General features: G+C 47.3%; 1 protein-coding gene across 3 annotated transcripts in view; it reads left to right on the top strand.

Moving 5' to 3' along the window:
* The window catches only part of LOC136113431 (fibrillin-2-like), a 96526-nt gene that overhangs the window by 17864 nt on the left and 51200 nt on the right, over window positions 1-27462 (top strand). For all 3 annotated transcript variants that reach the window (XM_065858607.2, XM_065858605.2, XM_065858606.2), the window contains exons 4-8: window positions 2150-2248; window positions 6420-6515; window positions 8879-8974; window positions 24710-24907; window positions 25696-25821. In XM_065858607.2, the coding sequence (XP_065714679.1) occupies window positions 2150-2248; window positions 6420-6515; window positions 8879-8974; window positions 24710-24907; window positions 25696-25821 (615 nt within the window). The remainder of the gene's footprint in view (window positions 1-2149; window positions 2249-6419; window positions 6516-8878; window positions 8975-24709; window positions 24908-25695; window positions 25822-27462) is intronic.

A 27462-nucleotide genomic window follows, 5' to 3' on the forward strand; every position in this document is an offset into this window, starting at 1 on the left:
TTCTTATCCCTTTTATCTTCTGCCAAATTGCCACCGTGTTCCTCGTTGCTTGGTGGCTTGTGCACCTGCTTTTTGGCAGATCAGCCTCGAAGGAAAGACTTCTGAGAAAGTTCTTTCCAAGCTGCTTGTTTAGATGAAATAATTTAGTCGCTAGAACAGCAGCTGGATGCTGACATTGCAAATGTCACATCATGAGACAGTGCCCACAAGCAGCAATTTGCATTGTTCTTTGAGTGGCCGTCCAAAGCAGGATGCTGATTTAGATAAATCACAGCTCTGTTTTGGCAGGTAGCTTTCCTCTTTGGAGGAGAGCATTATTGGACTCTCAAGTGCTGATATACACCTATAAAATCCATCAAGGGGGCAATGTGTTTTATTTCTGTAGGTTATAAGCAAAAGCTATAGGGCGATGAAGGAGCCTACCCTTTGGAGGATGCTCCCAGGGGAAGTGAAAGTCAGCTCTGGCTTAAATAAGTGAGATTCTAATTAGAGATAATAGGGGTAGTTGTACCTGCATTGGTCACGCTTCGTTCTGAAACACAGTAAATACAGTGTCCTGGGGATATTAAGCATAATCTGGACATACAAACATCCCATAGTACTGTCCGCTATTCTGTATCTGTCAGTATTTTAGCCTTCTGAATAAATCTTCTGCATTAAAGCACACTTGGAATTGTATGTGAATGCACTTTTCCAAATCTTCCTAAAAATAACTGACAAATTGAGGAAAACAATAGGCTCCTCTAGCAGGATCTCCCCCAAAATACAGATCACATATTTCAGAAGTTATTCCATGTTCAGAGTCTAAAACTCAGCCATCTTAGAGAGAAATGCCTCATGTTTCCTAATATAGAGCTGTCTGGGACCTCAGAATATGGCATTCTACTCGTTAAAAGGCAATAAAGAGGTGCGATAACTCAAATTTAAATGCATCTGACTTCAGCCAAGGTGATGGAAAGACAGAGTTCTGTGCCCTTTTGTATTTCCCCACGAGAACAAGCGAACTCACAAAGTCCTTCTCACCATCCCGTGAAGAGCAGATGCCCCACCAAGGCTTGAGCTCAATACAGGCTGCAGCGAAGGGTTAAGGAAATCACAGCCAAATCGCTGCTCCGTGGCATGCGGGGTTAGTGACATTTCGGGGTTGTCTGCTGACTTTTCTCATAACTGTAAAACATGCCATCTGGGCTGGAGGTCCTCAGGGGACCGCGGGTTGTAATTGTATTTATAAAACACACAGAGATGAGATATTTTTGTGGGGCTCTAATAAAAATCTGTGCTTACACAGGTGGGATGGGACTGCCAACTATGCTCTTGGCTCCCATGGCACAGGAAGGGGAAGAGATTAGCAGGGGTTCTAGGCAAGAAAGGATGGGGAGGGATGTGAAGGCATCCTGCTGGTGCATCTCTGGCTGACTCAGGCTCAACCCTCATTCAACAGTAACAGCTGGTTTCCTCCATGGACTGCAAAATGCTTTGTGAAAGCACCAAGATTTGAAGGAAAAGAACAACCTGGCTCGATGTCAATGTCACTTGTCTCTGTTGAGAAGCTTTTCTAGCAGGCAAAAGTAGGGAAATGTGACTCCCCCACCCTCTGCTGCCGAAAAGCAAAGTGGTTGCAGGACCAGACGCAGTCTGTGATAAAAGGAATGTGTCTCCAGGAATTCTCTGTGAACCATGGGATCATAGAATGGTTTGGGTTGAAGGGACCTTAAAGCTCCCCCAGTGCCCCTCCTGCCATGAGCAGGGACATCTTCACCAGCTCAGGTTGCTCAGAGCCCCGTCCAGCCTGGCCTGGGATGTCTCCAGGGATGGTTCATCCACCACCTCTCTGGCCAACCTGGGCCAGGCTCTCACCACCCTCATGGCCAACAATTCCTTCCTCATGTCCAGCCTGAATCTCCCTCCTTTAGTTTAAAACCATCACCCCTTGTCCTGTCGCAACAGGCCCTGCTCAAAAGTCTCTCCCCAGTTTGTCCTTCCCACTGTGGTGCTGCCCACACCAGTGTCCTCAGTAAGCATCCCAGCTTCCTTCCCAGGTTATTTTTCTTAAAAGAGACAAATTCACACCCTTCTGGCAGCCAAAACCACATCTGTGGGCAAATTCACAGCACATTGTGCTAATCACTGTGTCCTTTTCCTCCTCCAGCAATTTGCAGGAATTCTTGTGGTGATGGCTTTTGTTCACGGCCGAACATGTGTACGTGCTCCAATGGACAACTGTCCCCCAACTGTGGCTCAGCTGGAGGTAAGAGAACGTTGCTGGTGATTCTCCTCTCTCTGGAGTGGTTACGTGCTCGCTTAAAAAATGCCCAGTCACAACAAAAAGAAACGTCTCTCTTTGCATCTCTGAAATATTTCGTGTTTTGGCAGCCAGGTTCTAATCTGAATTGGGCAGTAGTCGTAAAATCTTTCATTTCTTGCGGTGCTTTTACTGAGGGTCTTCACTGCTCCTGATACCTGGAGAAAACTGACAACCTCCTTGCAATTTCTGCTACTTCGGTGTGAGTAATCCTCCAAAAAGCACATCCTACAGCAGCAAATAGCAAAACTGCTGCCAGAGAGAACATCCAACCCTGGGTGTTCTTTGAAGCAGAATTAAATCTGTCACTGCTTTTGTTAACCAAATAAGTACTTTTTCCAATGGAAATAAAAAGTATGACATTGTTCTTAGGCTGTCATTTGGATGCCAAGGAGAATTTCCCGGTGTTTTTAGCAAACAGCAGTGACATGATGAATCACAGAATGGACTGGGTTGGAAAAGCCCTCAGAGCTCATCCAGTCCAAGCCTTGGTCCAACTCCAGCCCATTGACCAGATCATGGCACTAAGTGCCATGGCCAATCTCAGTTTCAAAACCTCCAGGGCCGGTGAGTCCAGCACCTCCCTGGGCAGCCATTCCAATGCTGACCACTCTCTCTGCACAGAATTGCTTTCTAATCTCCAGCCTCAATTTCCCCTGGCAGAGTTGAAGCCCATGCGCCTTTGTCCTATTGCTGACTGCAAGTTGCGCCCTGGCAGAGATGCCAAGCGAAGGAGCAGAGCTGTGGTACGGTGCTGTTTTAAGAAGGCTGATTTAGCTCATACCCTATGTAAAGCGCAAAAATTGATGGAATTCTGTGGAACCTTTCAAGGTCTCCAATGGCCATTGCCAGAGACAACCCACAAATTTTCCATTGTTGCCCATCTGTAGGCAAGCTATTGTTAATAAAGTGACTTGCAGGCATCTGATTGAAGGCCAGAGAATCAGCACAGCCCCCCCACCAAACCTCAAAACCACATTCGGGGTGTGACTCCGAGAAGGAAATTCCCAGAATCTGTTTCCAAAGTGCCACGTTGTGCTCCGGCCCCGCCGATGTCCCCAGCGAGCGCTGCTCCGCAAACCTTCCCCGCGCTTCGCTTTGCTGGGAGGAAGGTGCTGGAGACACAAAAGTTTCTGGAGCGAGGGTCCATATGTTTGCAATCACGGAGGAATGTAAGGAATGCTGTAAGCTGTATATACATTTGGGCGCAGACCTGGCGTTCCCCTGAGCCTGGGGTGGATTTCAGCGTGTGCTCGAGGAGAGGGGGGGGTCCGTTCCTCTGCAGGGGCTTCCTCAAATCTGGCATTCATTGTGGGGATGTTTGGATCTGCATTTATCATGAACGCTTCAGGGGAGGTAAAGCAGACAAATTGTGCATTCCACAGGCAATAAAAGCCACTCTGCCTCTCTCTGTCATAACAAAAAGCTTGGTTTCCTACTTTGGGGAGTAAAGATATTTTAGGAGTAATTTGCAAGTGACTGTTTAGATAGTAGCAGGCAGTAAGCAGACAGAAAACCTGCCTGCAAACGCCACGACTGATGGCAGAACAGCTGCAGCCACTGATCCTTTAAAATAAATTGTAGAACTAATCCAATCCAGCCCAATCACGGGAAAAGTGAACTAGGGCGAGCTGTCGTTCTCTTCTTCCTGGAACTTTGGTCTCCTCTACCCTGGAAAAACCTGACAAAGTGTAACAGGCCTTTAAATTCTTGGTTGAAAGGTGTTCTCCTGCGCTCCAAATCTGCAGGGGGTTCTGACAGTGTGAGACTCAGAGATAAGTCAGACAGTGATGGGACCTCAGGGCTTTTGGGATTGTAACAGAAGAAATGGGACCTACTCTCTGCAGCTCCAGGAATACTCTGTGCTAATTAGTTGGAAAGTTTCTGAATGAGCACCAGGGCTCTTCTTATGTCCAGACCCTGAAAACTCCCCAATTTTCTCAGCTTTGCTAAACATTACCCCTCGGTGAACGCATCGCACGCGAGGCTCGGGATGCTGCGGAGGGAAGAGCTCTGACAGACGGACAGCTCCGACAGACAGACGCTTCCTCGCTACCTCTGGGCAGCCCTCCCGGGTTTGCCGTGTGTAATTGCTTTCCCAGGGCTGATTAATTGTAGCGAGGGGTGAGCGTGTGCTGGAAACGGCGCCTTTCCCGGAGAGGCTGCTCTCCCGTCTGACAATCCGGGCAATGCTTTGAAGCCTCAAGCTTAGTTTCCTTAATGATTAAGCTTTCATCTAAATTTGGCCTGATCTCTGGCCGTAGAGCCGTAGGAAGGATAGTAGACATCACGACTAATTCAAACCACACCACGGATTAAATGTACAGCACATGTGCCGAGCTTTCTGAACACAGAGCTCTGCGACTTCCCGCTTCCTTTCGAGCTTCCTATGAACAAGGCGTCAACCAAATAATTGTCCCTATCGGACACTTGTGAGTTCTGCTGCCTTTTGGACAGACGTTTTGCTCTTCCCTGCTTGGAGCTTTGCGGAGGAGACACGAGGCGCAGCTGAGCATCCGCTCCCATCCAGCCCCATCTTCTTCCAGCCGCCAAGTCACAGCTCCTCCTACCCCTGGCAGACACGAACCGTGGTGTACATGCCGAAAAAACAGCTTTCACAGAACCCGCTATAACCTCAGGCACTTGCAGCTGGAATCGTCACATCTTACAAAGGAAAAATGCATCATTCCAGGCCCTTTGGTCAAGAATTAAAGCTGTTTGACCTGTGTTTACAACCCCATGTTTAGTAGATGTCCCATTCTGGGCTCTTCTGCTTTTATACCATGTTTCTTAAACATTGAGTAGTGATGCAACAGTTAAAGCAAATACTGGCTTTGTGTCTACATCAGTATAAAACATCCCTACTCTTATTTATTGCTATTGTTTTCCTACAGTGCGTTAGTCACACTCAGTGTGTCGTAATCTAGTGTGAAAAGCTGAACTCTAACGTAGGAAGAATAGATGATACGTGCTTTTCTGTTCAAATTTCTTAAAAAAAGCTCTCTTGTATTAAATCTTGTAAATAAGGCCACATAATAATTGTAAAAGGAAAAGAAATGTCTTAAAAGTTGATGATTTTCCTCCACGAAAGACATTGTATCCTCTAAAAACTGTTTGCCACAAGAGAACCAGGGTAATTCTAACACGCGTTACACGGGAGGTGTTCGTCTCCTGTCACAGCCAACTCATTGCATCCTTGTGTAATATTTCGCTGCTCTTCTCAGGAAGACAAGAATTCTTCTTTACAGTGAGTTTGCTGGTGACACCAAGCTGGGAGGAGTGGTGACACTGGAAGCTGTGCTGCCATCAGAGACCTGGACAGGCTGGAGAGCTGGGCAGGGAAACATTTAATGAAATAGAACAAGGGCAAGTGTAGAGTCTTGAATGTGGGCAGGAACAACCCCAGGTTCCAGTGTAAGTTGGGGAATGAGCTATTAGAGAGCAGTGTAGGGGAAAGGGACCTGGGGGTCCTGGGGACAGCAGGGTGACCATGAGCCAGCACTGGGCCCTTGTGGCCAGGAAGCCAATGGTACCTGGGGTGGGTTAGAAGGGGGTGGTCAGTAGGTCAGAGAGGTTCTCCTGCCCCTCTGCTCTGCCCTGGGGAGACCACACCTGGAATCTTGTGTCCAGTTGTGGCCCCTCAGCTCCAGAAGGACAGGGAACTGCTGGAGAGAGTCCAGCGCAGCCACCAAGATGCTGAAGGGAGTGGAGCATCTCCCGTGGGAGGAAAGGCTGAGGGAGCTGGGGCTCTGGAGCTGGAGAAGAGGAGACTGAGGGGGGACTCATTCCTGGGGATCAATATGGAAAGGGGCAGTGTCAGGAGGATGGAGCCAGGCTCTTCTCAGTGACAACCAATGACAGGTAATTGGAACAAACTGGAACACAGGAGGTTCCACTTAAATATGAGAAGAAACTTGTTTGGGGTGAGGGTGTCAGAGCCTGGCCCAGGCTGCCCAGGGGGGTTGTGGAGTCTCCTTCTCTGCAGACATTCAAACCCGCCTGGACCCCTTCCTGTGGAACCTCAGCTGGGTGTTCCTGCTCCATGGGGGGATTGCACTGGATGAGCTTTCCAGGGCCCTTCAACCCCTGACATTCTGGATTCTGTGATTCTCCACAGTCCAAACCTGCAACGTGAGGTGCATGAATGGTGGAAGCTGCAATGAGGAGTCGTGTCTCTGCCAGAAGGGCTACACTGGAACGTACTGTGGGCAGCGTAAGTACCTACAAAACCTGCTCTGGCCAAGGCTGGGTTCAGGTTCTCGGGACTAGAGAGGTTATTTGGTAGGGGGGCCTCATTTTTTAGATGTTTATTTGACAATGCTGACTTTCTATAGGGAAACTTCAATATAGTCGTTGAAAGTCATTTTACAATGTTTTATGACTTGGTTTTCTGTTTTGTCAAAGTATTTCATAGGGAGAAATTGAATTTCTCTCTCCTAGTTTCCCATGAAAGTTATTTGGCAATTTAAAATCATTGCTCATGCACATTGCAGAATTAACCAGACAGTTCAGGCATCATCGTTAATAAGTGTGTAGTTAGCAATGGTTTTGGAAAAATCTCTGATCAAATGGAACTTTCCAGGCAGATCCATGTATCAGCATCAGAATCACTGAAGTTCTCCGTGAAGTCTATGAGAATTTTTTAAGATAGGCGAAACACCATATTTCCCCTAAACTTATCCTCAGCTCTGACGGATTCATTTTTGCTGAAGCTTTCCAAAAAGTTCAACTAAAGGCAGACGCACCATATGGAAAATTTCAGTCTGAACAGCTAAAGCTTGGGAAAATTATAAGTAAAAGCAAACCAGGGCTTATAGTGGAATGCGCTAGGCAACCTTAATTATGTGCTGCTACCAGCTCCACCTATAATATCCTCAGTAGAGTTTTCAGAATGGTTCAGATATTGGCAGGACAGCGCTGAGAGGGTGGGGAACAGTGGAGAGTCGGGTGTAGCATTAGAAGGCTGAGAAATGCAGCAGCACCTGCCTGGTTGAGGGCTGAGGTGTCAGATAAGATTGCTGTGGACCTCACCTTTAACGAGATTATATTCTTCTGGTCTTCATTATGTCATTATTAAGTCTGATGGGAGCGGCTGAGGGACCTGGGGGTTCAGCTGGAGAACAGGAGCTGAGGGGAGACCTTCTGATCTCTGAACTGCCTGAAAGGAGCTTGGAGCCAGGGGGGTCGGGCTCTGCTCACCAGGAACAAGCGCCAGGAGCAGAGGAAACGGCCTCAAGTTGCACCAGGGGAGGTTGAGGTTGGATGTGGGGAACAATTTCTCTCCCAAAGGGCTGTGGGGCATTGGAACAGGCTGCCCAGGGCAGTGCTGGAGTCACCATCCCTGAAGGGTTGGACAGATGGACATGAGGTTCTCAGGACATGGGGCAGTGCCAGGGGTGGGTTATGGTTGGACTCAATGATCTCGAGGGGCTTTTCCAACCAAAATGATTCTGTGATGCTCCTATGAAGCACATGCCAGTCCCATGCATGTGTTCTTGGTCTGTTGTTAAGCCTGGGGACTCTGACCTGGCTGTGCTGTGATTGTGGGATACCTGTACGTTTGGAACAATCCCCAGGGATTGTGGGGTGCTGAGGGATGAGAAAAAAGTCACTGTAAAGTGCACCTTTTGTCTGGCATCTCAGGCCATTTTCTCCAATGAGATGAGAAGAGGTTCTCAGGGACATGAGACAGTGCCAGGGTTGGGGTAATGATTGGACTCAATGATCTTGAGGTTCTTTTCCAACCCAAATGGTTCTGTGATTCAGTGCATCGATGTTGGTAACTGAGGAACTCAGGGAGTGAAGCTCTGCATAGGAACTTTAGTAGTGTCATAACAGGACTCCTCTCATCAGTCGTTACAGCTGCTGAGATGTACAGAATCACAGAATGTCAGGGATTGGAAGGGACCTTGAAAGATCGTCCAGTCCATTCCCCGTTTTAATAGGTCAGTGGCACCTGTGACCAACCAGCAATCGCTCACGTCCCTTGCAGAAGTGTTGCTGCATCCCGTTCAATTAGCTCAGCTTCAGCACAGAACCTAATTAGCAACCTACTCCTTTCACTTCAGTCCTAGACTGTTGACTGCAGGTTTTCAACTAAGACTCTAACAGGCCTAATTTTAAGTCAATGAATACTTGTGTGTTGATCAAACTGTTCTTTGCTTTGGGTACGTGGGATTAAATGGCTGAGTAGTCTCCTCTCCTCACGTTTCACTGTTGTCATTCGTTAAACATTTGCCTTTGTGCAGTTTCTCATTTGTATTAGTTCATCTTGACCTTGACATTTAAATCCCAAAGCTGACCTGAATGAACTGAGATTCCAGAGCGCAGGAAATCCTCTCAAGTGAAATAAGAGTTTATGGCCTTTTTATAAATGGTTTCATTCATAAACAGGAAGTAATTTTCCAGGAACAAAAATATCAGACTTTTCTCTGTATGTTCGGTGTGTGGAGGAGACTCCTGATGGGTGAGCAACACGAAGTAGATGACATGCCAAATCCTTCCAGCACCACACATCTCACCTTGTGGTTTCACTCCGAGCAGAAATCCCTGATTCCTCTTTCTATTCCAACGCAGCTGTCTGCGAGAACGGCTGTCAGAACGGAGGTCGATGCATCGGGCCAAACCGCTGTGCTTGTGTCTATGGGTTCACCGGTCCGCAGTGCGAGCGAGGTAAGGAACGCGTTCTCATGATGTTATCACTGACAGGAGTTGTGTATTTAAGCATGTGTATTAAAAATCAAATTCCTGCAGCAACGCAGTTTATTGCCTGAATTTGACCTGTCCTGTGTGCTTCAGGAGACAGTTACGTTTGGGGGAAGCAGGTCAACACCATGTTCCATCAAAAATTGAAACTAATGATGTCGCCAATGCTAACAGCCAATAATTTGACAATGAATGTGGACCTGAAACCCCAAAAGTCAATATTCCGACCTTAGCAAAATTATTTGTATGGTTTAGTACTATATTTACTTGAAAATTATGACCAGAACGTAAGGTTTTCCATGAAAGAACCTTATTTTAGTAGAAGTGTTTTGAAGGGAAACATAAGCCAGCTCTGGTTTATTGAAAACCTCACGCGGTTCGATGCCAGCTGCTCATCCAGTTTGAATCGGAACAGCTCCAGTAAGAACCACAGCTTTCACCAGCTCAGAATGTGGCTCTTCGGGACATGTGGCTTTGCTGTATTTCGTCCAACCAGTGTGTGCCGGGTGGGTAGATCAGGTTTACATTTGGGCACTGAGGTTTTGGCTGAGATGCGACATTTCTCCCTTTCCTGTTGGCTTAAATAGACATCTCACAGCACTGCTCTGATATGAGTTTTGGCAAGAGTCAGAGTGGCACCGAGCAGAAATGAAACCGAAACGCGAAGCCAATGTGCAAACTCCCAGGATTAAGATCAAAGCGCCCTGGAAATATCCTGCTTTTCTAGCCTCTCGCTTTCCTGAGATCGGACTAATTCTTTTTAACTCCATGTCCAAGAATTGGACTGTTCTTGCCTTTACATTTTTCTCTTTTCTTGGGATTCTTGGCAACGTGGTTTAGAGGGTGAGATAGCAACAACAGTTGGTTTCCGGTACCCAGGCATCAGTCGGCCCTGTTGAACAGCGGCCAGCAGAAATACTACAGCTCCACAGACTTGTGCAACGTTCCCGGGGTTGCAAAAGTATCTACTCAAACCTAATGGTGCAGGTGCCCCGTAAAAGGCCTCTGCTGTGGTTTGAGCTTCGCATTTATTGGACGCAGAGAAGGGAAAGCTCTTTGAAAGCCTCCACACGCGTTTACTGAAATAACCTTTTGTTGTTGCAGTCTCCTTCTTTGTGCTCTCCTGCAAACACAGATATCGGTGGAGCATTGTGGTCAAATATTCTTTAATCCTTCTCCTTGTCTTTTCTAACACCTATGTGGGCACACACACACGTGCACACGCAGATATTAATTGCCGTAGTTTTGGAAAGGTGTGATGATAACAGCCTTTCTCTTTCAGAATCTCTACAAGATTCCTTCTCCTAAACCCGAACTCCAGAACTGTGTCTATAGAGCTGCTTTGGGGTTTTTATTCTCACTCACGGGTATCTGAAGGATTTGGGTTCATAAATCGATACGGGCATTGGCTGTGTTTGAAAAGAAAGCTGGAGAGTTCTTAAAGAAACTTCTGGGTACAGAAGAGACTGAAAAATCCAACTGTCCTGACTCTGTAGAGGAGGGGGTGGGAGAGGCAGGGGTCTGAGCAGGGGCAGACTTTGGAGACATCTTGTAATGTATGAAATTCTTTAAATAAAGAGAGCATTTTTACAAAGCCTTTAGAGATTTGGTTCAGTCCAGACTTGTACTAAGAGACAAAACAAGCTCTCCAGCTGTGTATACACAGGTCTTCCCTGCCAAGACAAACAGAGCGCTTTGCTTTGCTGAGAGATGTTAAAAGTTACACTTTTCAAAGCGGCTCCTGGCTGGGCAGGCTGCGAGTTTGCAGCCAGGTGAGGCGCTTGTGACTGACCTACCGAGAATAATTAGCGTGACAGCAAAGAACTTAACCCTTCCAGGGAGAAAATGAATTCCTGCTCCATCACAAGACCTGTTAAGATGAAGTCTCCAAGCACCAGACTTACTGGAGACGTGAGTGCTGCTGAATTTCTGTTCCATTTCTCCATTTAAAGCAGCCATGGTATTTGACATGTTTACAAGCATCCTTGGAAGTCTCCAGTAACAGGAGACTTGAGTAGCAACCTTGGAAGCAACACAGATCACCTGTAGCTCTTGGTGTAGTTCTGAATCTCATTCCTGAAGATACATGTATAGATTTTTAAGAAAGATTCGTTCAAAGCAGAGCCTGAAAACCCCACTGGCTTCATCTGCAAGAAGTGGAGGTTTCAACCCAAGGCGATGCTCTCAGCACGGCTGGGCACCAGTTGAGCAAAAGCACCATGCGAAGGTACTGACTTGTTTCAAAGAACAGATTTATTTAGGATTCTAATTCTGCTACAACCAGAAAAGCAGATAATTTCACTTTTACTCTATAATAAACTAAATTCCTGAAGGCTAAAGCAGCAGCTTCTGCTGCTGTAGCCTCAACAAGCTGCGTGTTCAGCAGCGCAGGGCTGCAGTAAGAGGCCGCTTTGTGATGGAGCAATCTAACCACCTTCACACTTCATTCAGGAAATACCCCACTTCAGAGGTAAATACCTTAATAGCTCGGTACTCAGCGAATCTTAGCATCATTTCCTCCTCCTGCTTGACATCTTCAGGGATGAAGAACTAGTGAATGTATTGTATAACCCCAGCAGCCTTTGGTAACATGAACTCGCATTACATCAGTGTCGGAGGAAAAGCCGCAGTACAGAAAAAATGAATCTGTGGGGAGAGAGGCCAATTTTGTTTTAATAGTTTTGCAGCAAAATGAAACATTTTGATGTCATGTCTCTCAGTTCGCCCTCCTTCAAGTAGGAAAAAATTTGTGGTAAAAAGTTACAACATTTGAGTGAGGTGAAGGTGTGGAAGCTCCTCCTGTGTTCCGAGGATGAGCTTTAAACGGCTTTTTTTCCATCCAAAATGTCAAAGTCTTCACGGACGCCAGCTGCTATCTCTCATGAAAGAAACAGAGAGTAGAGTAACGTGCTTGTAGAGTAACGTTCTTGATCTTTGTGGAGGTTTTCTGTGGTTCCTATGGCGTGGTTGGGTCAGAAAGCCCTTGCTCTGTCTCTTGGCCTCTTCTCTTGATGGTGCCAGGTTTCCAAAAGTTTAACCGACAAACTGACTGGGACAGGAATTAGCAGGGCTCGTTTGGAGAGCTTTAAACTAGACTTGAAGGGGGATGGGGTTGTAGCTGGGCTTGCATCAGTGGGGCATCACTCTAGAGCTGATGAAGGCTGGGAGGCCTCCCATAGCCCTGGGTGAAATGGGTGTGCTCAGCTCGCTCTCTGAAATGCCTGCACACCAATGCATGCAGCACGGGGAATAAGCAGGGGGAGTTAGAAACCTGTGTTAGGGCAGGAGATGATGACCTGGTGGCAATTACAGAGCTGTGGTGGGACAGCACACGTGACTGGAATGTGGGCATGGATGGCTGTGTCCTTTTCAGGAAAGACAGGTCAGCCAGGCGTGATGGTGGAGTTGCCCTTTATGTGAGAGAGCAACTACAATGTGTTGAGTATTGTCTAGCACGGATGAGGAGCGAGTTGCGAGTCTATGGGTGAAAGTTAAGGGGCAGGCTGGCAAGGGTGATACTGTTGTGGGTGTCTGTTATAGGCCACCAGATCAGGATGAGCATGAGCCAGCACTGGGCCCTTGTGGCCAGGAAGCCAATGGTACCTGGGGTGGGTTAGAAGGGGGTGGTCAGTAGGTCAGAGAGGTTCTCCTGCCCCTCTGCTCTGCCCTGGGGAGACCACACCTGGAATCTTGTGTCCAGTTGTGGCCCCTCAGTTCCAGAAGGACAGGGAACTGCTGCAGAGAGTCCAGCGCAGCCACCAAGATGCTGAAGGGAGTGGAGCATCTCCCGTGGGAGGAAAGGCTGAGGGAGCTGGGGCTCTGGAGCTGGAGAAGAGGAGACTGAGGGGGGACTCATTCATGGGGATCAATATGGAAAGGGGCAGTGTCAGGAGGATGGAGCCAGGCTCTTCTGGGTGACAACCAGTGACAGGACAAGGGGCAATGGGTGCAAACTGGAACACAGGAGGTTCCGCTTGAATATGAGAAGAACTTGTTCCTGGTGAGGGTGGCAGAGCCTGGCCCAGGCTGCCCAGGGAGGTTGTGGAGTCTCCTTCTCTGCAGACATTCAAACCCGCCTGGACCCCTTCCTGTGGAACCTCAGCTGGGTGTTCCTGCTCCATGGGGGGATTGCACTGGATGAGCTTTCCAGGGCCTTTCCAACCCCCTACATTCTGGGATTCTGTGATTCTATGAAACCAGAGTGGGCAAGAGCAGCTGCCAGGTGTGAACAAGACATAGTACATGGGAAAAAGGACAGATAGCGTCGTAATCGCTGTTCAGTACATTTTACTTTAAAGCTGTTTCTAATCTACGTCTGTTTTCTTCCTGTATCTCCATTATTCTGCTTGTACCAAGGTCCAGCTTTTTATATTTTAGCATGTACATAACGTGAGGATCTCCTTTGATGTGCATTCAGGAGGATTTATGAGTCTCCATAATGTGTCTGTGCCAATGTTTCCAAAGGAATTTGGTATCGTGTGAATCCAGGGGTCCTTATAACACGTACAATTCCAGTCCTGGAAGAAATCTCTCTTAACAGTGAGTCAGACTAATACAAGTCCCCAGATCGGCATATTTTTATGGGCTATATTGATTTCCCAAAGATCGTTATTGTATAGGACAATAGTTCTTCTCATCCTCCTCATTTCATTGACTATCAGTCTAACTGCCACTCAGCCATTGTCCTGGTGTATTTAAGCACTAGAAGAATTGTGTAAGGACGATGTGAATTTTCATATCTGTAGGTGTTTAGGAGCAAATTGTACAAACATTGGTTCGGTTTGACTCTTGTTCTCAGTCTTGCTGAAGGGAGAGAGGAATCCAGAATGATCTCTGGCGTTCCCTCCAGCCGTAGCTTTTCTCGTGACAGACAGGCCAGCCATATATAAACAGAATACATGATCAAAACCACCATCTCGTACCATACAGATGGATGCTAGCGCATGTCTCAGCATAAACTGCGCTTTAATCCGCTCTGATTCCCAGATGGTGGGAATATTACTCTTGCTTTTAAGGCCTCTCCACCCCCAGTCCTGAGAAGAGTTATTATGAGTGGCTTTGTCTCAGCTTTTCTGTTTCCTCTTCATAATGATTTTAATTTTTTCCCAAATTTCCAGTCTTATTTGGAGGCTTAGGAGAAATGGAGCAACCTCATGGGATTTGTCTGATCCCTGTGCGTGCTTGAAAAAGACGTAGTAGGACGGAGCCAATGGCAACGTGGTCCCTTTGTTCACTCCTGTCCACCCCAGGTCACAGCCCTGAACCTTCAAAATGCTGCTCCTAGTCCAGTCATCAGTGGAGACAGATGTATTTGATTCCATAACTAATGATTTCATACCTACAGCTGGAAACCCCCCCAGAGCCAAGGCACGCAAGAACATGCATCATGGTAGTGAGAAAGGGGCCGCAAATAGTTAATGGAAATTCAATGATATCTGAGATAATTCTGGTCTTTAATCTGAGATTTTGCATTTCAGAGGAAGAGACATCAAATTCATTAATTTGAGCTGCCCAGTAGAATTTTTGTTCAGGTTGGCAGAAATATCTCCTCCGTATAACCTCTGGCTGTGCCTGAGGTCCGCGCACGCTGTGGAACTGAGGAATGCTATTGGCAGGGTTAAGATTCTTCCCCCCAGATGAGATTTTTTAACAAAAGACTCTGTTTACAAAGAGATTTCTCATCCTCGTTAGAAAGCAGCCGTTCAGCTGATTTTTCCTAGTGCTCTGCTGATCCAGATGTTAAGACATAAAGCAGAACTCGTAGCTGAGGTACGTGATGGAGTTCCTTCTCCTCGGCCCGCCGCTGAATCACAGAATGGACTGGGTTGGAAAAGCCCTCAGAGCTCATCCAGTCCAAGCCTTGGTCAAACTCCAGCCCATTGACCAGATCACGGCACTAAGTGCCATGGCCAATCTCAGTTTCAAAACCTCCAGGGCCGGTGAGTCCAGCACCTCCCTGGGCAGCCATTCCAATGCTGACCACTCTCTCTGCACAGAATTGCTTTCTCATCTCCAGCCTCAATTTCCCCTGGCAGAGTTGAAGCCCATGCCCCCTTGTCCTATTGCTGAGTGCCTGGGAGAAGAGACCAATCCCTGAAGGTGAGGCGTGAGCTCCCATTTCTCTGCATTTGGTAGGAAAAGCATTTTGATAATGAACTGTAGTCCAAAGAGCTCCGACATCTACTGCTACAACTTGTCTGTGTTTATGCAGAAAGGTCTGGCAGAAGTGTCACCATGAGCGGAGCTCAACTCCGTACTCAACTGTAGGTTGCCATTTTCCTCCTGCAGACAGGCTTCCTTGACACAATAATTATAGTTCTGCAAAACCACATTTCCCTCTGCAGAAAGCCAGTCGCAGTCTGCTGGGAGCGCTGATGGGATGTAGATGCATCCTGCATGTATAATTTTCCTGCATGGCCGTGGGCTTTATGGTACAATCTGTAATGAGACAATCACAGGCTACTTTTCCCCCTGCCAGTGGGTGGTCAGGGCTCCCAAAACACAGCTACTTAATATCTTCATTTTCTGCTTGTTGTTCAGCATGTGGCTCAGAGGTTCACTGTGCACAACAGGAACCAGCCTCTGGAATTGGAATTAACTTCCTCCAGAAACCCTCAGGGAAGTAGCATTCCCAAGATTTATCTTAACCTGACAGGAGTTGTTTTGACTGGAGTTCTCCAAAACTTCTTAGCCTGGGTAGATAGAATTTGGCAAAGTCATTGCAAAGTGGGTCTTTGCATGAGTTGACCTTGTCCATAGACAAACCATATGTGTTGTGTTGCCACCAAGAAGGACAGGAGAATTTGAGCCAGCTGTAGTCGAGTGAGCTGAGGAGGCCAGACCATCACAGGTTGGGACCTTCTTGTCACTGCAGCTGTCACCTCATTGCCTGCCCTGCGTTGTGCAGGAGGTGACCATCTTATCTGCTGACCTTCATCTCTCTTGGATGCAGTGACGTGTGGCTTTCAGTCCCTCATCCTTTGGAGGGGGGTGTCCGTGAGCAAAGAGATCCTGATGTTGTCGATCCTGCTGATCCTTGTGGGAGAAAAGTGGCATGAAGATGAATGCACGGTCTCACATTTCACCCAAATCTGGAGATTCTCTCTGCAAGGGCTGTGAGCAGCGTGGCGGAATGTCACCTCGCAGTCACAGGCTCGGTGCTGCGCCTTCGGAGGTCAATGCATGAGCGTCAGCCGTGTGTGCTCTTTGTGCTTCAGATACTGCTGGAGTGGAGAACCCTTGGAGGAGAAGTGTGCATGGACCTCTATCTCAGGTTTCATCAGGCTAAGGCTTTGACAGGAAACTGTAAAAATAGGGCAGGAAAACTTAAAAAAGTTCTCCCTTTACTGTTTCCTTTGAATATGTTTTTTCAGCACTTGGAATGTCTGGCCTTATAAACTGCTCCAGCCAGCTTTTTCTTTTCTGCAAAAGTCCAAACAGTTAAACATCAGGAATGTGGCTGTGTTTGTATGAGGTAAGGAAATGACTAGGTGGAGAAAGTATTCCATGAGAAAGGAGCCCTTGACGGAGACCCTCGCGCTGTTCTCCCCGCGTCCACCGTCCCCCCTCCCCCGAAGCCGTCACGTACCGGCACAGCCCGAGGGGCTCCGCGGAGCCAGAGCTTCGCTGTGTGCCCGGACCCGCGGTCGGGGCTGTGAAACCCCCGCGGTCACGTTCGGCGCAGCAGAAATAATCGTGGTTGGATTGTCTCCGTTGGTTGTTCGGCCGGTGGCTTTTGGGTGCTGTTCCTGGGGTGTTTCAAAAAGATGGTCCCAATTTGAAGTTGTCTCTGAAATTTGGTCCATGTCTTTGAAACACCCTCTACTTTCCCTTATGTTTGTGGCCTTTGAGCAGGGTGTGAATTTCCCTATTAAGCATTTAATTTGCAAGTTATTGGCTTTCCCGGGAGGTCCCAGAGGGCACAGCCAGCCATGGGCTCTAGAGAACACTCCCATCACAGGCAGACAGAATTTGGGAACGTGTCTGGGTAAACGTTTGCAGAGGGATCTGCCGGCTTAGTGCCTTGCTCTGTTGCATCGGCTCCCACTGCCTGTTCCCCTCCAGAAACCCCAGAAGGTCCCACATAGACAGAATTGCAAGGCCTGGGCAGGGGGCAAATGGAAATCATTCATTGGAATGAGAAAAATAGATATCGGCCTTGATATCCACTCTCCTCGCTTTCCTAGACGGGCTCGCTGGAGCTTTGGAAAGCAATGTGGAAGGAGGCCAAGGCCTGGGGCCTGTGTCATGGTGACCTCATCCCAGCGAGGTCCCCCGAGGGGGACTCACAAGCAACGTTTGTCCTCACTGTTTGAAGAAAAAGCCTTCAGTGAAAGCATTGTTTATTATGAGAAGGAATTCTGATTTTTAGCAAAGCAAAAGAAATCTCTTCTTCCTCGCTGCTCTTATTTATTTGGTAAAGAAGGAATTCACCCAGCCCATGGCTTGGCTCACGAGGGGATTCCAGCCAAATGGTGCCAGAGAAGGGATGGGCTGAAAGACGTATTCGTGTTTCTGGGATTGTGGTTTTAAATAGCAAGGAAAGTAGTGGAATTGTTCCTGCTTTTTTGCATCTTTACCCAGGGATCTGAATTCCCAATGCAAGCGGTAATTTACTTGGTGACACTCCACCGTGTAGATGGATGTTAGACAAGAGGGCTCAGCTCCCCTTTTTCTTGTGAAAATCTTCAAACAAAGTGCTTCTTTGCCAAAAACTAGTGGTTTTCCCAAAGGGACAGCGAGAACCAGTTAAAAGGGAGTAAAATCTTAGATGTTTGGTTTTGTTTCCTGCAGCAAAGCAGTAATTTAAATTGGAAATGAAGCTGTAAATATCTCAGGTTCAGATGCTGTTGCCATTCAGGTGTTACACACCATTTGAAAAATGTGCTTGTTTGTGGAATGGTTGGTTTGAGATCTCTTTCGAAGAAATCAGTCTGAGTTGCTGAAATTGCCATTTCCAGGCAAAATAATAGCGTTGAGTGATGCTGTATATCCCAGGGATGCTTTCCCTACTAAAGATTTCTGTCGTTTTCATTTAGCATTGCAGAAACTGAGCAGCAGAGCCTGTGCCTTCCAACTGCTGTGCATAAATGTTTGATAGCCTCGGAGTGGTAATTTTAAATAGTCTGCAACTGATTATTCTTTTTTAACAAGACCAAGCTGCATTTCTGGCATAAATTAGAGCCGTGGTTGGCAAAGAGTCATGCATCATTCTTTATTACCTCTTGTAGGAGCTGAGACAGGTTCTGGCAAGGCGAGCTTGGGTTAAGTAGGGTAGGTGAAGCATCCCTGGTCAGCTCAGCACCCCAAGTGCTGGAATTGGGGAAAAACACACACAAAAATATGGGGTTTGTGCTGGTTCAGCTGAACCAGAGGTACTTGAACCCACTTAATGCACTTTATTGTCCCTTCCCTTCAAGCAGGACGCCATGCAGCCCGTTGGTGAAGGTGGATGTCCACAGCAACTGTGAATCGTACCCCAACTTCCATCCCAGACACACTAATTAGGAGAGTTAAAAATGCCTACAGGGATGTTTTCGGGAAGCCGTTTGCAAGTGCAACAGCACGGCTCAGCGTGAGAGCATGTGTGATGGCAGAGATCCCACCCAGTAACTCCCCAAGGCTTTGCGGCTTGGAAGTGTCAGGAATGACCGCTCATTAGCCATGGGGATTCCTGACGATCTCTGTGACAACCGGCCAAACATGGGAACCGGGACTGAGGTCTATTCCTGTGACGCTTCCTCTTCTGAGCACATCTGGGGCCTGTGTTGGCCGCAGGGTTGGGTTGGTAAGACTTGCTGGAGCCCCAGCCTAGTCCCTAGTCCAGGGTGGTGCTCCAAAGCCTCGGTGGGGTGGGGGCAGCGAGGGCTGGAAAACAAAGAACGTGGCAAGGAGTCAGATTTCTGGTGATGAATGCGAACACCTCGATGCTTCCGGGCTGGTTCCTTGGTGCCTTTTGCAATTGGAGCGCTTGCCGTCCTCGCTGGCTGCTCGAGGCAAGTGGGCACGGGTAGTAACCGAATCTAACGCTGCGGCGATAAGAAATCTGCAGGTGGGGTGTGCCAGGCACAGTCTGCCTGCAAATTAATAGGGAAAGGAAGAGGAAAGGAAGAGGAAAGGGAAAGGGAAGGGAAAGGGAAGGGAAGGGAAGGGAAGGGAAGGGAAGGGAAGGGAAGGAAAGGAAAGGAAAGGAAAGGAAAGGAAAGGAAAGGAAAGGAAAGGAAAGGAAAGGAAAGGAAAGGAAAGGAAAGGAAAGGAAAGGAAAGGAAAGGAAAGGAAAGGAAAGGAAAGGAAAGGAAAGGAAAGGAAAGGAAAGGAAAGGAAGGAAAGGAAGAAGAGAAAGACAAGAAAGAAGGAGAGGAAGGAGGGGAAGGAAGGAAGGGAGGGGGAAAGGAAAGGGAAGGGGAGGGGAAAGGAAAGAGAAAGGAAAGGGAAGGACAGGGGAAGGGAAAGGGAAGGACAGGGGAAGGGGAAAGGACGGACAGGGGAAAGGAAAATGGGAAGGGAAATGGGAAGGGGAAGGGAAACGGGAAGGGGAAGAGGAAGGGAAAGTGAAGGGAAGGGAAAGTGAAGGGAAAGTGAAGGGAAAGTGAAGGGAAAGTGAAGGGAAAGTGAAGGGAAAGTGAAGGGAAAGTGAAGGGAAAGGAAAGGAAAGGAAAGGAAAGGAAAGGAAAGGAAAGGAAAGGAAAGGAAAGGAAAGGAAAGGAAAGGAAAGGAAAGGAAAGGAAAGGAAAGGAAGAAGATCAGTGCATGGATGAGGCTGGTGACAGATGCTGTGAGAGATGCTCATGTCTGTCCTATGCTGAGTTTTCCGTTTGCAAAACTGTTTTTGGGGAGGTTAAGTCCCGCAGTGAGCTGCCATGTTTCGCAGCTCCAAGTGATCGGTAAAGGACCAGATACATGTGGCCCTGCTGTGTTAAAAATCTCTTCTGTAGAGGTGGAAAGATTCTGACAGATTCCCAAAATAAAGCCTGATCCACTATTTCTTGCAGTCTCTTTAATGAGAACTTTACCTGCAGATGGAAAGGTGGAACTGATCCAGATCCTACCACTGGACACTGTTATTGTAGGGCTGAGTAAGCTCGACAGAGGGAACAGGATAAAATCTCAGCTTTTGGTGAGGAAGACACTTTTTCTCTGTTTTTCCAAGAAAAGTACAAGCAAAGACCAAACTTCTGAAGGACAAGTACCTGCGACAGGGTTCCTGGAAGATGGGATCCCATGCATGGACTGTGAAAGGGATTTAGACATCTCCTAAGTGTGCATATTTCCTTAATAAATTTTGCTTGGTGCCTCATTAAAAATTTAATAATTTCACCATTAAAATTAGCAACAGATGGGAGCTGGAGTGCAGCCAGGCTTTCTGGACTCCAGACTGCAATTTCCTTGGCTTCATTCGCTCCAAAGAAGTAATCTACATATGAAAATCTATTTTTGTCAATTATTTGTTTAAAAGAGGGTGTTCTCCTTACAGTCGCACATTCATTATCAATCTCAAGGAATTCTTGCTGTGGAAACACGATGATGTGGAAGGTACAAATTTACCCCTTTTCTATATGTCTAGTGCTGCCGTGCCTCAATTTTGGGTTATACATTTGTATTATATTTATGACCTTCTAAGTCAACCAGAGCCCTTCGTACCTACACACCGCAGTGACAGCAGACACGCGTTATCCTCCACGCTCCTTTTGACTAAGGAAAGGGGAACCAAACCCTCTTTATTAGGTGTTTCTACATTGTCCTGGAGGTAACAACGCTTCAGAACAGCTCATAAAATGGATGATATTTCACTGTCCTGACCAACCTGCAGGCCACCAAACCACAGTTACGGAACGCAGAGGCTCCAGCTGAAACGATGCTGGAGCACAATCCTGAACCAAAACCAACTCGAACATTTAGAATAACTGTCCGGATGGCTTGCAGAGTGGTAAGAGTGGATTCACAGCTCTTGCCTAGGGTGATTTTGTGCCTCGAAGCTTTGGCAGCATCCATAAGTGTCTAGGGAATAGTATAGGAACAGGGCAATCCTATATGATCCTTCTCTGTCCTGGGCTCCAAGAAACTGTACCTTGATTTTTGACAATTCACAACATCCTCTGTTAGAAGAATTCCCCTTAACCCATTGCCTGAAAAAAACCCCAAACCAAAGCACTTTCCTCCATTTATCTTAAGCCAGCATCACTTCTTATCTGCCTGTGACACCTCCTGGTCCTGGCTTTGCAAGTCTGTTTCTACTTAAGCCACTCTGAATTTTGCACCCTGCTATCAGGTCTCCCTCCAGCCATTTTCCCACACCTTTTATTATCACTTTTTATTAACATCACCCTTGTTGCCCTTTTTTGCTCCTTTCCCAATTCTGCTTTTGGAGTTTTGGAAGGATGGAAGCAAACCGTGAGTTTAGTGGTGATGCTCTCATTTGCTCTTTATTCCTCTCCTAATACTTCAGTACAGTCCGTTAGTCTTTTTGTCTTTGTGGAGTTGATTTCTCCACTGACATACGATCACAAAGCAATTTATTTCGTAGTTCTTTGGGCTTGATTGTAGAGAAGATGTAAATCGTTTGTGTGGTGATGAAGAGCTCTGCTCAGCTGCTTCCTCAAGGTTGAAAATTTGAGCTAGAACCTCTCAGTTTAAAAGACCAAAAGAACCCAAAAAACAAGTGAGCAAACAACTCAGATTTTGTTGGTTTCTTTTCTAGAAGTGAACTAGAACAAACTAAAGCCTTGCACTTGGCGTGACAGGAGGCATTAATGAGGACCATGTGCTTTGGTATCTTGTTAAAATTGGGGTCAAAACCCAAAAGGTGATTATTTGGTAACTCAGCATTGCAAACATAGCACATATTTCTGTTCTGCTTTCCAAACAAAGACGTTTTTATGAGATCATGTCAGCTTTACACCAATGTAAATTCAATATAATTGCCCTTTTACATTTTTTTCTCCCAAATCCCTCTTGCTCTTTGCCTCTCAATGACATCCACAGACCAAACTTCCTTTGACACTTTTATCAGCATTAATTTATAATATGACTGTGCTCCCAGCCGCTCAAGAAATACAAATCAGAAGGAGCATTAAGCTGGAAATAAACAATTATTGTACTAATTGATTATTTCCCAGACATAGAGGAGGATTTCTTGTGTGGTTTCCATGTAGCTTATGGTTACCCTGGTGCCAGGTGGGATTGGGATTGAGACCATCATCATCACAGTTGCTGATGACACCAAATTGGGAAGGAGTGTGGACCTGCTGGAAGGCAGGAGGGCTCTGCAGAGGGATCTGGATAGACTGGAAAAAGGGGCCGATTCCAATGGGATGAAGTTCAACAAGGCCAAGTGCCGGGTCCTGCACTTTGGCCACAACAACCCCTGCAGCGCTCCAGGCTGGCACAGAGTGGCTGGAGAGCAGTCAGGCAGAAAGGGACCTGGGGGGACCAATGGACAGGAAGCTCAACAGGAGCCAACGGTGTGCCCAGGTGGCCAAGAAGGCCAATGGTGTCCTGTCCTGTATCCAAACCAGCGTGGTCAGCAGGACAAGGGCAGTGATCCTTCCCCTGTGCTCTGCACTGGGGAGGCCACACCTGGAGTGTTGTGTTCAGTTCTGGGCCCCTCAGCTCAGGAAAGAGATTGAAGTGCTGGAGCGGGTCCAGAGAAGAGCAACAAGACTGGGGAAGGGACTTGAACACAAGCCCTATGGGGAGAGGCTGAGGGAGCTGGGCTTGTTCAGTCTGGAGAAGAGGAGGCTTAGAGCTGAGCTCAGCACTCTCTAGAACGACCTGAAGGGCAGTTCTAGCCAGGGGGGATTGGGCTCTTCTCCCAGGCACTCAGCAATAGGACAAGGGGGCATGGGCTTCAACTCTGCCGGGGGAAATTGAGGCTGGAGATGAGAAAGCAATTCTGTGCAGAGAGAGTGGTCAGCATTGGAATGGCTGCCCAGGGAGGTGCTGGACTCACCGGCCCTGGGGATTCTGAAACTGAGGTTGGCCATGGCACTTAGTGCCATGATCTGGTCAATGGGCTGGAGTTGGACCAAGGCTTGGACTGGATGAGCTCTGAGGGCTTTTCCAACCCAGTCCATTCTGTGATTATAACATAGACGAACCTCACACAGCTTTTATTCAGCACTTGGTGAGGAAAGTTTTCTGTCTCAATCCACTTATTTGATGCTTTTCCTTGCTTTTTATTCTTCGCACATGCGTGTCAGGGTTTAAATAGAAGGGAGCTGATTGCAAAGATCGTGGGTGCAAGATTTGTATCTGAGAACTTGCAGGCCAAGAAGTGGAGCTTTGCTTTGTTGAGCATCTATATATCAGTAATAACAATAATAATATAAAATTACATTATTATGTTATTATTATCAATACCATTGATAATAATATTAATATTATTAATAATATTAAGACATTTCTGGAAACAGAGCTGTGATTAGATGTGGGTGCCGGTGCTGCCCATGGATCACATTTTAGGTATAACCACCCTCCACACAAGATTTTTGTTGCTTTGCATGTCAAATTCAAACATTTCACTGCAGAGACAGCTGGGGGCTAATCTAGGTATTTGGGTTCACAGGCAGTTACTAATTACTGGGCTCTCCAACATCAAAATTCTCTAAGCAATTTCGCAAATCTCAGCCAGACTATTTGAAATAACAGCTATTTGACCAACACCTAACTGCCTTAGACAGTTAACGTGGAATTTTCTGGTCTGACAATAACATGGTTAAAGGTCCTTTTTCCAGCCACAGATCAAACACTTGTACGCACTCATCTATTCCCAGTAGAAGGAAAAAACATCTTGTTTAAGAGTTTTGTTTCCTGATGGATGCCTGCTGTGCTAATATCCCAAATCAAGGGTCACAAGAGCCCAGACAGTGGCAAAACCACATTCCTTAGTGCAAACAAGCCCTTCAAAATCTCTTTGGTTTTAAGGGTTAGGAGGATCCTGTTGGGAATGAGAAGCAGGCTGGCTGTTTCTGCCGTATCTGGGCTTTAAAGATCCAGGAATAATTGCCAGGAGACCCTTAGGAGTTAAACCAAAGCAATTAATCCCAATGAGGGGTATTTCTGCAGGAAGTCCCTTTGTGGGATTTACAGTAGACATCGTGGAGAAAGGTTTGGAATTTCTCTCCCAGAATGTTTTGTGGGCAAGATCTAGGGCTCTTCCTCCGCCAGCCAAGCCGAAGCGATGGGCAGGAAGGTATTTCCATCATCCTATATGTATACATGACATGGACTCTTAGGCCCTAAGGCTGTCCGTGAGATGCGTGTATCACATCAGCTCCATATGTACCTTTGCCCCGAGCTAAAATGAAGTTTGACGGCTTTGCTGACCCCGGTGCTTCCACAGAACAGGTGAACTTGCAGCCTTGACATTGCCCCTTGCCTTGATGTTTCGTATTTTGAGTTTGTTGTAGGACCGGTCTTTAAAGAGAGCGACTCAAGGCATATTACTACAATAGGTATAGTTCATGGGATGAGCCTGAGGGACACTATGAAGAGCTGGCTTGGAGAACCTCTAGATGAGCACGTGAAGCACACAGCAGAAAGGAGGTCACCACCTCCAGCTTGATGTTCATTTACGGTTCTTTTCATGAATTTTCCCCAAAATTTGTTGACTTTGAAGGAAGGAAATAGACACTCTGTGTGTCAGACAGAAAACTTTGTGTTCGTGTCTCGATCTAACCTGTGGATGTTCTTGTTCTCCCTCAGACTACCGTACCGGTCCCTGCTTTAGCCAAGTCAATAACCAGATGTGCCAGGGCCAGCTCAGCGGGATCGTCTGCACCAAGACCATGTGTTGTGCCACCATCGGACGGGCCTGGGGTCACCCGTGCGAGATGTGCCCTGCCCAGCCTCACCCCTGCCGCCGAGGTTTCATCCCCAACATCCGTACTGGAGCCTGCCAAGGTAAATGCATCTCGAGGGTGTTCCCTTGTCCATCCTGATGTGCGCTGGAAGGGTGGGCGATGAATGACTGCCAGGAGCCCCAGTACAGAGAACAATTCTCTGTGTAAACTTCACTAAATCCATCATTGTATGTTCCAGAGCATCACCATGGGTCTCTTACGGGATCACCCATGATCTCTTAAAGATTCTGGCCATGCTGTGGTTCTCCGTTGACATTCCTCCATCCCACAAGATGTAGCGAATCAGGCTGGTGTTTCTCCAGGTTTAAAACTAAGCTACAGCCTTCCATATACCCTCATTCTACACTGCCGTTGTTGTTGGAGCTTCTGTCCCAGCACTGGAACACGATCAGCACTTGTATCGGTGCTCTGTAAATGCTATTGTTAGTTCAAAACAGAAGTTGTAGCTCCTTTGATATCACACAAGCAATTAAGATGTGTGTCAGTCACATGCTTAGGAGAATGTCTAGGGCACTCAAGCAAAAACAGCAGGATGGTCCACAGAGTTCCATCAGCAAATCCCGTTCTCAGCCTTTCTGGAGTCGCTGTTGCTTCTCCCCACTGATCTCCATGTAGAGTTGCCTGAATTCCTTTCTGCGTCTAATTTCAGCCTTTAAATGCCACAATCAAAAGCCAAAATTGCAGCCCAAATCCCACACTGGCCAGTGTCTATAGGGTAAAACTGAGAAGGCTGAAGAGGAGAACTCTCTTGCTGTCTATTGTAACCTGCGTTTCATGGTCTTGTCGCAGTGGTTGTACTTTCTAACGTCTTTAATCTTCTTCCTGTAGATGTGGATGAATGTCAAGCCATTCCCGGCCTCTGCCAAGGTGGCAACTGCATCAACACGGTGGGTTCTTACGAGTGCAAATGCCCCGCGGGACACAAGCAGAGCGAGACCAGCCACAGATGCGAAGGTAAGAGCGCAGACTTGTGCGCGGCTTTGCCAGACTGCTCAGCACGGTGTGCCTGGATACGCTGCGAGAGCACAATGGTATCTGTAAACTGGAGAATCTCCCATTGCCAGATATACTCTGAGAGTATTTAAAAACTTGAGAATTATTCTGCTCACGGGGTATCTTCAAGGCTGGCAAAGTTGAGGTGGGAAGTTGCTCCTATGCCAGCTTTGATCCCAGCGTCCAGGTAGGAGGGAGTACTGCAAGCGTCGAGGCATGTTGGAAAGTGGACTTGGGATAAGTTGATCTGCTGTTTTCCTTGAATTCAGGACTCAGATAATGAGAGGCAATGTCTGGTCCATGGTGTAAGGCACGCATTTCTGTAGCACAGGCAGGATGATGCATTCTGTTAAAACTTCACAGTGCCACCAGTCTGAGCCCTCTTCATGAGTCTGTCTCCGGTTCCTTAATATCCAGTCTCAGCATCTCCTTTATCACCACTCGACGTGTCTCCAAGGGTGTGCAGAGCTCTCTAGGGACAACACGCTCTCCCCAAGTGTTTTGTAGTGGTTCTCATGGGCCAGACACACACCTTGCCAGGCAGGCTGCACCTCTCAGAAGTAGGGGAATAAACATTTGCTGTCTATTCCAAACATCTGGCAAATGAAAAGGAAAACAGCATTAAACTTTTCCTGCCTTGGTTGTTAAAGCTCTTTCCCACATACCCTAATGAAACCCGGCTGGCGTGTGTTTGCCATTTTAGGGATAAAACATGTTTGTTGCGCTGGTGTGACTGCATCCCACCTTACTGAGCTTCAGAAACTCCCCTTTCATTCTGCTCCAAGGCTCTGTTGTAACCAAGACAAGAGATGATGAATGCGCTGGAATCCAGACGTTTAACCTGGAATTTGTTTCCAGGTGGCAAAGTTACACAGATAAAGCTCTTAAAGGAGTCAGCATCACAGCAACCCACCCCATGGCACCGGGGTTTTGACAGCACGTGTCGTCCCGTGGGGTTTCTCCCAACAGTCAGTTCTTGGGGAAAGGAGCATCTCTGCTCCTCCACCCCCTGCAATCTGGACTTATCCCTTGCTGGGATGATTGCAGTAGTCTCTGTGTCAGTGTGTGACCTGTGTTCAGCCCACTCTTCCAAAGTGAGACACCCACTACAGAGGTTAATCCTTCTCGTGGTGGATGGACGTTATGTTGAGAAGATCTCTGTGCCTGTGGATCTTCCTCGGCGGGATGCCAGGACGCTTTCTAAAATGTTAACAGAAGGGTTTCTTGCAGTGCTCTGCCATCCAAGGACTTGGAAGAAGTAGAATCCAAACAAGCCTTTTTATGTGCATTTTGGGTGAAGAACTGGTTCTCCGTACCCAGGGATGCCCCGTGCAATTTGGCCGGCCAGCAGGCTAAGGCTGGACTGCACTAGAGCCATGGGCCTAACCTCAGGACACAAAAATTGACTCTCGCCTTGCTCTGCCTCACCCGTGCTGGCTGGGGACCAGGCAAAGCACATATGAAATCAGTTTAGCTGGAATCTCCTATATACCAAGATTAAAAACAATCCATTGTCTGAATCTGTCATCCAGATGCGAGGGGCCTCTGTGTGGGTCCCCGCTTCCCAGAACGCCTGCAAAAGCAGCGTGATGTGGCCATAAA

Source organism: Patagioenas fasciata, chromosome 27 (assembly GCF_037038585.1).
Source record: "Patagioenas fasciata isolate bPatFas1 chromosome 27, bPatFas1.hap1, whole genome shotgun sequence".
Taxonomy (NCBI): Eukaryota; Metazoa; Chordata; class Aves; order Columbiformes; family Columbidae; genus Patagioenas; species Patagioenas fasciata.